The sequence below is a fragment of the Sinocyclocheilus anshuiensis genome, unplaced genomic scaffold, assembly GCF_001515605.1.
Source record: "Sinocyclocheilus anshuiensis isolate Anshui unplaced genomic scaffold, SAMN03320099.WGS_v1.1 scaffold219, whole genome shotgun sequence".
Classification (NCBI taxonomy): Eukaryota; Metazoa; Chordata; class Actinopteri; order Cypriniformes; family Cyprinidae; genus Sinocyclocheilus; species Sinocyclocheilus anshuiensis.
In genome coordinates, this window is record NW_015548200.1 from 473,621 (window position 1) to 486,256 (window position 12,636).

The 12,636-nt window shown below is 36.7% G+C and overlaps 2 protein-coding genes across 2 annotated transcripts in view; both read right to left on the reverse strand.

Moving 5' to 3' along the window:
• Positions 1–10,441, reverse strand: part of LOC107653277 (receptor-type tyrosine-protein phosphatase N2-like) — an 83,543-nt gene extending 73,102 nt beyond the window's left edge. The window contains exon 1 of the mRNA XM_016439946.1: positions 10,180–10,441. Coding sequence (XP_016295432.1) covers positions 10,180–10,267 — 88 coding nt within the window. The 5' untranslated portion in view covers positions 10,268–10,441. The remainder of the gene's footprint in view (positions 1–10,179) is intronic.
• A 537-nt stretch (positions 10,442–10,978) lies between these two features.
• The window catches only part of LOC107653291 (condensin-2 complex subunit G2-like), a 27,422-nt gene continuing 25,764 nt past the window's right edge, over positions 10,979–12,636 (reverse strand). Inside the window, exons 26-27 of the mRNA XM_016439962.1 lie at positions 11,753–11,855; positions 10,979–11,647 (exon numbers count right to left, since the gene is read on the reverse strand). Coding sequence (XP_016295448.1) covers positions 11,578–11,647; positions 11,753–11,855 — 173 coding nt within the window. The 3' untranslated portion in view covers positions 10,979–11,577. The remainder of the gene's footprint in view (positions 11,648–11,752; positions 11,856–12,636) is intronic.

Consider the following 12,636-nt stretch of genomic DNA (forward strand, 5'->3'; position numbering starts at 1 on the left):
ACAATTGTAACAGTGTAAATATGCTTTCCATTGAGGAAAAAAAGAAGTCTGGTTTCGCGCTGTGTCACGCTAACCACCGCACTGCACACACACTCTGCTCCGGTCCAGAGACACGATAGCATGGAGCGAATCACATGCGCGAGTCCACAAAATGTATCGGAGCTATTTGAATTCTACACAGAATGCTATATTTTATAGCAATATGGATGAGATTGTGGCTGGCATACCCTGTCAAATGCGGCTTTACGGAGCTCAACGGCTCTAGCCCAAGCTGTGATATAAACGAACGCTATTGGCTATTTTAAAAAGGGGCGGGGCTGCTTGATATGTCCCGCCCTGTCTTCCTGTTTCAGTTAAAATGACGTCAACACATAGAGTAACGCTGCGTGTTTCTAAGTATTTCAGGGGACCTTTAAATAAGGGTACAGTATCTTTAAATCTTTAAGTAGATTATTTATGCATTTCTTCCACCACCAGTCAAAACAAGGTTCTTTAAACATTTGCTTTGCTTTTTTCTTAGTCATGTATTTCTCAAGAAGTCGTGAAAACACATTTTGTCACCTTGTAATTATAAGGTTAATCTGACGTTTTTGTCAAAATTTAGTTATTCTGTGACAAACTATTTACATAATGTGATATTTTTTTTAAGTACATTTTGGGACTTTTTATTTAGAAAACAAAAAGATTCTATCTACAAAGTGCATGGAATGCAAAAACTTTTAAGCTTGATATCTCAAAACCACTCAGATAAAACCTTATAATTCCAAGGTGGCAAATTCATTGCAACCCAAGAGGAAACAAAGCTATCTTAAAAGAACAAAACTATATAAAAACAATTGCACATAGATATTTCCTGCAAATAAACATAATAAGCATAATTCTCTACAGGAGTTAAAACTGATTAAACTGCTGTTAGTGGGAATTTAAGCAGAGCATCGCCTTTTTTCTGGATAGGTGTGAAACCTGAAAAACTTTAGACTTATTCTCAAATGTCACTACTTTTAAACAATTCATGCATTCCTCCTTTCAATCAAGACCTTATAAATAAATGTATATATATATATATATATATATATATATATATATATTTATATAATCACATGCCAGGTAAAGGAAAGACCCTGTCAGGTGGGTCCAACTGAAAGCAATTACCCACTAGAGGGCTCCAGGCATCAACATCAGTATGAATTAAAGACGTGAGAGACTTGGTGGGTCTATGGGACTATGGGAGTCAGGAATAGACATCCTTTCCCTCCGTCCTGCTGAATGATTTAGATGTATACACAAGAGAGAGAGAGGAAAGAAAATGGAGGATAGAAGACAACAGACAACATAATTATTTTGGAGTAACCGAGAGCTATTTCTTTTAGGGGGACAAAATGCCTGTGGACACATGCAACTGACATGACATACCATCAAAACCAAAAGGAGAGATGAAACAGAGACAAGTGACATTCAGTGGGAGGAATGAGAGAGAGAGAGAACTACCATTCTAATTAGCCAAGTCAATTCACATGCTCAGACATGAGTGCCGATCATTAAGGACATGTGAGACCACTCACTCTGCCCGAATACCAAAACTAACTGTCAGATAGTGGTGAGAGAGTATCAGGACCGGTTTGTTGTGTGTGTGTGTTTGTGTGTGTGTGTGTAGAAAGAGGAAAGGATTGAATCAACTGCAATATCTTGCCAGTTGGTCTATTTGAAGGAATATGATGGGTTCAATAAAAGGTAAGCTCAATCGATTGTTTTGTTAATCAACATTATGCCACAAGTGCTGTCGACTGAGCTTAACTTGAGCCCAAAATATTGCTCAAGATTCTCTTGATGTAACAATGTATTTGTGTCCAGTATAGCAGTGGTCTGAATGCCAAATTAGTCACTAATGTCCTTATTAAGCACCAAACTATTTCAGAACACCTGGGCCATAGTGCAAAACAATACCTGTTCAAGTAAGTCCGTGAGGAGGGAAAATGCGAATGTCAAGGTACAGTCATTGTGTAGAACAGATCTCTCAGCTCTCAACTAAATATTGCTGTTGACAGCATGTACATAATGATTCTTCAAATTTCATGATACATAAGTTGTGAGTTGGCATGGATGAGAAATGAAATCAAATGCACTGCCAGGCTTAAGTTTGAGAAATTGTTGTCTACCTGGGCATTGGGCTCTGATGCATGAGACACTGTTGGATTTAAGTTTGCGGTTCCTAAGTTTTGGGCTAGTGTTTTTCCTTACTTTCCTTCTACAAATATATGTATGTTCCTTACTTTCCTTCTACAAATATATGTATGTTCCTTACTTTCCTTCTACAAATATATGTATGTTCCTTACTTTCCTTCTACAAATATATGTATGTTCCTTACTTTCCTTCTACAAATATATCTATGTTGAACTCCAAAAAAAAACTATATGGAAAGCTCAGGAAACTTCTGGACTGAATACAGAATAACTCATAATCTACTGTGTGAAATTACAGCTACTGCATTGCTTGCAGTAGTATGTAGGTCAATGGGGAATACAAGATCTGCTAAGAAAGGATTGTGAAAAACACGTCCACATCTAGGTCATTAGGGAAATAATTCAAGAATTTACATAATACTTACTCAGATTGTTGCACACAGTTTTGTTGAAGCAAGCATGATGGAACTCAAGATGCTGAATAACATCAAGATGCTGTATAACATTATTTTAAGGTCAGTTTGGACAGTAATTTCTTGGGTGAAAATATGAAGTTAATACTCACACTGAAATTGGTTTAATGTATATGCAGGCCAATGTGTTCAATGACATTCAGTTTACATCAAATAAATGTCATTGTTTAGATGTCAAATTGATTTCATATGGACATCACATTGACATCAATGATTTGTGTGATTGATTGATATTTATTGCATATGAATTCTTTGTCAGACTGATTAAATTTAAGTAGCATTTTTTCTTAACTGGGGCCTCGGACAGCATCGATTTGCCACATCTCCTTTTGAAACGTGTCCCAGTGGGCAAATGATGTTCAAAAGACCTGACCTGAATTGACATCAAACATTGACATCAAAAAACAGCTTAAATATCCAAATCAAACTGACTTCAGAAACTTGATGTCCATTTCACATCCACACACTCATGTCTTTTTCTAATGCCCATTCAATGACAAAGCTTTCTCTGCTGTTTAACACCACACCTGTAAATGGCGCTATGCTAGTAGTGACAGTCTGCTACGATTGTGTCCAGCTCACATCCTGTCACTCTCAGGCGGGTACATGTCATATAATGTAAACCAGTCTTGGGTAACTTTTAACACTTACAAGAATGTGTTTCAATAAAATGTGACTTTGTGCTATGACTATTTCTGGTAGTCCTTTGTGTATGCACGCCTGTACCATGTGGTAGGAAATTTTTTTTTATTACATTTACCACTGTAGCATGCATGCAACACAGTTTGGAATGTGTGTGAGGTTAATCCATGGCACACGGCTATTTCACTTGGTAGTTGTAATCCATTTTGCAGTTAAAACTTGTTTCCCGGCTACACTGTCCATACATCTAGAGCCCTATGATTTCTGCGATGCAGACAACATGGAAGGAACCACGGAGTCCAGGCATAAAAACACAATTCACTGTATAATGCGGAATGTCACACAAATTTTGAATTAAACAATCAGGAAGTAGCGCTGCACAGCTAATCAAATTCAGATTGTGATATGGACGTCAGTAATTATTCATCTGTTGTTCTTGTTGTTCTTTGTTCACAATCAGAATAGGTGCATTTCCTTTTGAATTTACATTTGTATTATTGATTTCAAGTTTGCTGAATAAAATGATTTTTTGTCATTATTTTGGTGGTCAAAAGAACATCAGTGTCAGTTTGATTTGCATTTTTGACCTGTTTTTGACGCCAATGTTTGATCTCAATTTGATGTCTTTTCAACATCAAGGTGCCCGCTGGGGTGTTTCTTCATTAATACATTGAACATATGGATGTGTTTCCTGACTGTGAACACTGTTTCTTGACTGTGGCCATTGCCATCCATTATGATTTGGCCTTTTCATTATGCCCTTTCAAATGTGAAAATTTGCTCTGGGCTACTTATCTTGATAAAAGGTGTGACTGGCTAGTGAACTCATTTTTAACCACCACAGACACTGAGGGATTCCTCAACATTCAGATTAATAAACCTTAGTCAGGTTAGACGCCATATTGAATTTACTGCTGATGAAAATGAGGCTGTGAGGAACAGACTTATAGTCTTTACAGTTTGTCTACTAAAAGTTTATTTATTTATTTTTCCGGAAAGATGTTTCATCAGCTGAACAAATAGTATGCTGTTAAACAGCAATACAATCCATTGAACACACTGTTCTTCTTTTCTATCTCTCACAGACTTGTTTTCTTTCCTGTCAAAAATTGAATATGGCCCAGCCATGACTAAGGTCTATAGTCGACCAATATTATTAAAGGTCTGGTTTGCAGAAAGCACATAGATGAAATAACAGCGGGTGGAGGTGAGGTGACACCATCACATGATGAATGAGATTTGAGTAATTTGCCAATATCTAAAAAGTCACTGATTATTTATACAATCAGTAAAATGGATAATTATGCCACAGATGATATATCAGAGAAGTAGACACGCACACGCACACACACATACTACTTAGTGTGTTATAATTGCAGTCTGTGTTACCTGTGTGTGCCAGAATGCCAGACACTGTGGGGGGCTAAAAGGATGCTGGAATACACTCACAGATAACAGCTTGTGTCTGCACAAATAAGCAGAAAGAAGGACTTTCTCTCCATCTCACACTCCAACAAAGACCGATGACAAGACCACACGCAGATACAAAAGCTCATCTAGCAAAAACAGGACAGGGATGACAGACACATTCAGCTCAGGCAGTGCTTCAGAAACAATCAGATTTCATTCTGAGATGATTAGCAGTGACACTCAGAGCTTCATGAGGCTCATGACAGTTTCATTGAGAAACAGCCAACAAAAATAGACATGCCTAATGGGATTGCTCATTTACTCACACTCATGCTGTTTCCAAATTGTATGACTTTCTTTCTTCTTTGGAACACTATTTTAAACTGGTTTTGTCCCCATAATGAAATTCAGTGGGGTTCAAAATGACACAGAACCTCACTGTCTTTCATTGTATAAAAAAAAAAAAAAAAGAAAGAATTTTATTTATTTTTTTTCAAAATATCTTTTGCATTCCACAGAAGAAAGTCATACAGGTTTGGAAGGACATGAGGGTGAGTAGACGATGACAGAATTTCCCATTTTATTATGTGAATTATCCCTTTAAGTAGTTTATGGGTGGTTAAAAAAAATCTAATTTATGTGACTGACTTTTAATTTACAGTGATACAGCAAGTATCAACTGTAAAGACCTGCCTCATTGGCAGACCACAGAGTAAGTTCGGTGAGGTTTACACCTCAAGATGTGTTGGGAAAGTGGAGTGTATATTAAAAGACCCAACTCATCCTCTGTGTGATCAGTTTGTTTTATTGCCCTCTGGGAGACGATTTTTAATGCCTAGAGCAAAGACAAATATTTATAAAAAGTCTTTTGTACCTGCTGCGATCGGATTTATTAATCAAAAAGCTATGTGATTCAGTATGATGGTTTTTATGTGTTTTGTAGTATGTTGTCTGTATGTGTATTTGGTTTTCGCTGGTGTGGTCAAAGACAAATTTCAACCATGGTTGACAATAAAGATGTATTGTATTGTATTGTATTGTAAAGCTTGTGGAAAAGCAGTAATACTTATTGGCAAATTTAGCAAATTGACACCTGCTTGTCTATTTAGTCAGCAGTTTGATTTGTAATAATTTGATTCTAAATATTATGAGAAACATACAGTTAACTGGAAAATGAGCAGAACACCATGCTGATTAAGCTTGTAACTCAGGATGAATGTTGAAAATTATCTTTAGGCTACCATTTGCCATATATTATTTATTGTTATGTTATCTCAAATAGATTTTTGACTGCTGTTGCTTATTTGCTAATCTCGACTAATTTTCTTTTAAGCATCAGTTAAAATACATTTTTATGTTGAAGGCCATAGGCCTCTCCGTTAGATAAGCCTGATGAGACCCAGGCTACGAAATTCAGCCAGGCTGTCCAGGTTTGATCATATCATCTCTTTTCTTCTAACCTGCCTGACAGCAGCTTTATTAAACGCACTGAGAAGTTGAACCTCACAGAGCTCACAGAAATAATCTCTCTCTTAAACAGAACTCAGTGAATGGTTTGGATGAGATATGGAGACAGAGGCAGATAATTAATTATTTAATACAAATTGACTGAGATAATTGACCGGGGGTCATGTCTATCTCAAACTTTGTCCATTTATCTGTGTTTAAATAGGGTTATTCTGACCTACAGTAGCCTATATATAGGCTTTGACCATTAGCTGAGGTCAGGGTGTACTATCTAAACACTGAAGGGATATTCCTTATAAGTTCATCTCAATTGACAGTACAAAAATAATTCTGTCCCTTGTTTTCTTAAAATAATAACAATAATAATAAATTAAAAAAGCAAAAATTGAGGTTACAGTGAGGCACTTACAAAGGAAATAAATGGGGCCAGTTTTTAGAGGATAGTAGAAATGTGAAGGATGTGAAGGATAGAGGATAGTAGAAATGTGAAGTGTATACATTTATAAAAGCACTTCAATTTGTCTGATAAAACGTACTCTAAAAACTGGCTTTAGTACTTGAGCTGTAAATGTGTTCCTGTCATTTTTATGGTCGTTTAAAGGTTTTAAGTGTTTTTAAAGTAATTTTTAGTAAGTAATTTTTAACTTAAATTTTACTTTAATTTTTATCTTACATTTTGTATTTGAAATTTGTTTTTACTTAAAAAAAAAAATCAGTTGTTTTTAATAGAATAAAACTGGCAGCTGTAGTTGCCAGAATAATTCTGTAAAAAAAGTCAAACTTGTAAACAATTTTACAGAACAACCTGTACATTTTACAGTTGAAAATAAATAAATCCAACAGCCCTTTTCAGGTTTTTACCATAGAATTTTTGGTCTTTTACTGTTAAAATTACAAGTCATTTTTACAGTGCACTAAAATCATGTTAACAAGCATAATGTTTATGTTTTGTGCCCACACTATAGAAATGGTGAGTATTTTAATATTTACAAACTGGCCCCGTTCACTTCCAATTTAAGTGACTTACGATAATCCAGATTTTTGCTATTTTTAAAGAAAAGGAGGGACAATCTGATTTTTATTTATTTTTTAAATTATTATTATTTTATTTATTTATGTATTTTTTGTGGTAAACAACAATACGCCTCAAGTGCTACTGCTTGAGCATAACTTGTACTCAACGGAATATTCGTTTACATGAGACTAGAGAAGAATGCTGTCAGTTATTTGTATTTGAAAATGTCAGCTCTTCTGTGATGCTCATGAGCTAGGTGTGTCAGGCGTGGGAGATATTGTTCCAGGAAGCACCAGAGATTCTAAGTGAGCCATAAATAATCTGTTCTGTTAAAACAACTCAGTTTGAATCTCTGCTGCTTCCTGTACATTTGAGATGAGAAATATCTCCCACGCTCTCCATCTCCTCACAGGAAGTTCATGGAGCTGCTGAAGAGGATGCAGGGAAACTACCATCTCCTATATCATGTTCATTAGATGACGTAAACATAATACACAGTGGGACTTATTAAAAATAACAATGTGCTTCTGTGCGTGTACATAAACACACACACAATCCAACCATCACAAAGACTATAACAAAACCTTCAAAATAAAAAATTCAGAACCTCTGACCACTTGCATCTCTCATAGGACAAGTCTGACTCACTTCGTTTCTGTCTCTGGAATCTCTAAATCCCATCCAAAAAATCCAGCATCACACTCTGTACCCATGCCATTGGAAATAATTATAACAGTACGTTATGACATGTAAGAGTACGATGATTTAAACACAACATACACCATGTTATATCCACTTCAATTTTAAAGGATTATATTTCCTGTAGTTATAAAGATCTCATATCGCAACATTGTTTAAGATCTGCACAGTACCCTACAACAACTTTATGAGTTACATTTACGTCGTGTTTCCTTTTCAAGTGTTTACTTTTTAGTAATTTTGTTATGTGTTTTCATCATTTTTATTACTTTTTTTTATATTACTTTTTAGGTGTATGTTTATATCGGTTTTAATTTTTATTGATTTCCAGGGCAGTCATTTTGTGCTTCATCCTAAACTTATTTCAGTTAGTTGCCAAGACAACGTTTCTTATGTTGTTTTTAAAAATGTTAAAGTTTTCCTATTTAATTAAAAAATATATTTTATTCTAAGCGTTTTTAGTGGTTACAGTTTTAGATACAACATATTATAAGGGTTTTTATAAGGCATTATGCATGCATTATAATTAAGAATATCCTTATAATTCATTATAAATATACAGACGTCATGGTGTTACCAGATATTTTCATTAAAAAAATAGTGACAAAAACAGAAAAAAAGAAAGATGGGAGAAAGTTGAAGACCCAGAATCAGTCTGAATGCAGTGATATATAAGCCTCCAGCAGACTGTTTGGAGATGCTTAACAGCTCTATTCATCAGGGCTTCACAGAACTTGCTCATCCCAACCTTTGCCAACCTGATATGCCAGCCACAGAGTGTGCCTGTTTCTAAACACCCATCACATGATGCATTGTTGTCCAACCACAGCTTGCTTAACAACAATGATGCTGAGCAAACCCAGCTGAGTGTTTGCAAATCATTTAGTAACACGTTGTGCATTCAAGGAAAAAACTTCAGAATCTGAATCACAAGCTGTGATTTGGCTTTTAGCTTGCAAACAATGAATTCAACTTTCAGGGTATAGTGAATGTAATATAAATCAGCCCTAACAGAATATTTAAAACGCTCTCAAAAAACTAATACGCATCCACATGATCAAGTAAACAAGTCTATAACAAGACTGCTGGTGAGATGGAGAGACTGGGAATGCAATCTTAACATGACACAAGCCAGATTCAAACCTGCATTCCTATGAGCACATGCACTACCCACTATGCCACGACTCTGACAAAATTTTGATGCACATGGCATGTGTAGGAAATGTCATATAAACTAGCCCAAGTCTTTGAAGGCTCCAATCTTTAGTAAAGTTCGCAGTCATTCGTCTCTTCAATGATCAAAGCTCCCTCACTATTGATGTGTGAATGCACCGGTTCATGAAGCGTGTAAAGCTGTATCTGTTTACAGCTCGAGCCGAGTCCTTCCCAGCTGAGGCTGGCTCTCGCTCTTGGCCTGTGCCTTTGAAAGATGAAGCCTGCCAAGATGCTTTAACGAACCGTAACGCGATTATGTAATCCACTGTCAGTGAGGAGCACTAGAACGATCTCCCATTTGTCTGGTGACCCTATGCGCTCTGCATGCTCAAGGAAACAAGGCTCCGAGGTAACTGTCCTAAAACATGTCCTATTAAGGACCAGAACACGTTACTGGAACAGCAGATTTTGATTGTCCTGGAACAACAGTCCTTTCAGCACCATTAACTACCGCTAAAATACACTGTCAAAAATGTGCAAAACCTGTACTTTCAGCTCATCACTGGGACAGTAACCTAAAAAATAAATATGCACCCAGTAATAGGTGCATACTGGTAGCTTGGAATAGTATGATGCGCCCTTAAAGTAATACCATGAACCCAAATAATGTACAAAATTACCCTTTTAAGGCTACTTCCCAAATGACAAGCTGCTGGGCTTTCTTTTTTTTTTTCTCCAGTGCAAAAAGTAAATGATAAGTTGATAATGTACAAGCCCTTTACATCCCTGAAATCTGATTGGTTGATGGGGAAACTGCTCCAGAAGAAACAAGGATGCTGATTCAGGTACATGTGACCCAGAATGAAATCACTAATGGACTGCAAAATCTCATAACTTAAGGGTGAAGGATTTTATGTTACCATGATGTTAACAAACCAGTTGGATACATTTAGTCGAGTCATGTATAATAATAATAAAATCATACATCAAGCTCTGCACGCCAAACCGCTGTTGTGATTAACCTCATTAATTGCACTCAAGGAAAACACACATACACAAACACAAGTTGGCTTATTTCTAAAGGGAAGGACGACAAACATCACACACTTAGTGGGGCGTCATGTGAAACTAACTTACCGAATTTCCTGTCCGCGAATGCAGCGGCGAGCGCGTGGACAGACAGCAAGGCGAGGAGCAGCGCGCGCAGAGAAGCCATCCTGCCCATCAAGCCCAAACAGCTCTCGTTAATTCGGCATAGCGGCTCTCACGGTTCAGGAGTGGTGATTAGAGCGGAAGTAGGTCAGAGGCGAATGAGATGGAGGATAGTGAGATGAGTGATGCTCTGCTAGCCCGGGTCCTGTACTCAACTGTAAGAGGCGCGAGGCGCGTTCAGCACCACGGCCAGCGCCCCGCCTCAGCTACTGACGTCACTAGCTACAGGTTTCCAAGACTTCCGCAGTCAGTTGCATTTAGTTTGAAGCGATGGACCGCACTTCTCTTATCAGACAGAAGCGGTTGAGGAAGGGTAGGGTTATCTCCGTTGCTCTCGAGCAGTTATTTTGCTCAAAGATTGTGCCCCCTACCGAAACGCTGGTGTGATGTACTTGACAAACAACGCACGACAATAAATCACATGCCACATGTGTGGTGAATAAACAAGCCAAAGGTATGCTATAATCTAGCATGTCAAACAATATCCATTCATACCCTCGAAATCAGAGACATTGAAGATTACACCATGGACTTTTTTTTTGTTGATTAATTAAAAGATGGGACAGAGTTTTAATTGGGCATTAATGGGAATGTATTACTAGGGTTATGTGAAGAAAAGCAGACATCAAAAAAGAGAAAAAGAGTATAATAGTGTATCAGTAGAAGTCACAATCCACCCAAACATTTAGTTTCAAGTTCAATCAAGCTCAGGTTTAAGCAACAGTTTCTTCAAAATCAGATTTAATCTCATGTGCTTTTTCTTTATTTCACACCATGATTATAGACTGTGACACTGTAAAGACCTCAGATTAGAAAAAAAATCAATCACATATACATATCTCAGAGTTTACATTTAGCAATTACTTGTCTGTACACTTCTATGGTTTAATAGGGAAAGTAGAAGTGTAACAACACATCTCAGACCAGTATTTGGAATGGATCTGAGGATAAAGCAGAAAAGGTCAATAGAAGGGACATATTTCATCAAAGACACCTTAAACCTTAAAAGTATCATCTTAAGATATACCAGATTCACTGAAATGTCTTCAAAATAGAAGATTTTTCGTAGATTGATAAGATTATAAACTACAGTTATATGCAATGGAAACACTGCTGCATTTGAAAGTGTACAAAAGAAAATTAATAGTGATCCTAGTGAACCAAGATGACGTTTTATGGAAGTTTTGTTTATATAGTGAATGTTCTTGTATACAGAGAGTGGAAAACAAAAACATGCAAGACAGTATACAGCTGAGAGAACAAAATAAGGAATAAAGAATTTTGTGGGAATATGCATCAGCTCTAAATTATTAGCTTGCCAATTTAACTGTTTGGTTGTTGGCATGGATTTAGGATGTCATTCAGCATCCTGACAGTGGATTCATAGATGGACCTAAGATTGAGAGAGAGACCAAAACAACATTAACAGTTGTACAGCTATCATTGTAAATAGGACTCTGAGAGAATGCTTTCACAATATGACATCTAAATCTTTTACCTCTGTATATTGGCAGAATTTTCTGCAGTGATGTTGTAATGTCTCTGTATTTGTCTGCGTACAGACAAAGCAATTTCCTTCAACTCCACAATAAATGCATCAGCTGTAAGGAACAGAACAGAAAGGTAAAAACAATCATGTACTCGTAGGATTTTATCAAAGAAACAAATGAAACTCAGTCTCATTTTATACTTTATATCACTCAAGTTTCTTCACCAAGTCCAACACCACTGGACTAGTTATATGCTTTAGGCTGTGTGAAATTAACTGGGATTGCAAATCTTTGAGAATGTGTTCAAAAGAATATTGTATAAAGTTCTCAAATTTTTACTATCAAGCATCCAGGTGTTGGAACCAAGTAAAGGCCTGTTCACACAAAGGATGATAACTATGAAATTTTAAGAATTGTTAACATTTTGTGAGAATAGGTAAGGCCACACCACAACTACAATGATAACAACACAGAGGAACAAATCATTAGAATCACTTTCAGATAAATTTTTTTTCCAGCTGATGAATGATAATCAGAATCCTTTAAAGAGCTTGAGCATTTAAAGTGGCAGATGACATCCATTGGTGCAGATGCTAATATAGTTCTAGTCATCTTTACATAGTGCTGGGCGGTATGACCAAAAATTGATATCATGGTATTTTTCAAAATTATACATGGTTTCACTGTACATGAAGGTTTTTTTTTTTTCCATGCATGACCGGGTGTTAACCATATTTTCTACTGATTGAGAGAGGAAATACTGCAGATGGCAGGGGGCGGTGGATATTTGTGGCATTCATTGTGGATGAGTTCTTCCGTGTCATCACGTTCGATTAGTTCTACAGCTTCAGTTTCGGAACTTTCACGCTTAGTAACACGTACAGCTGTCTGC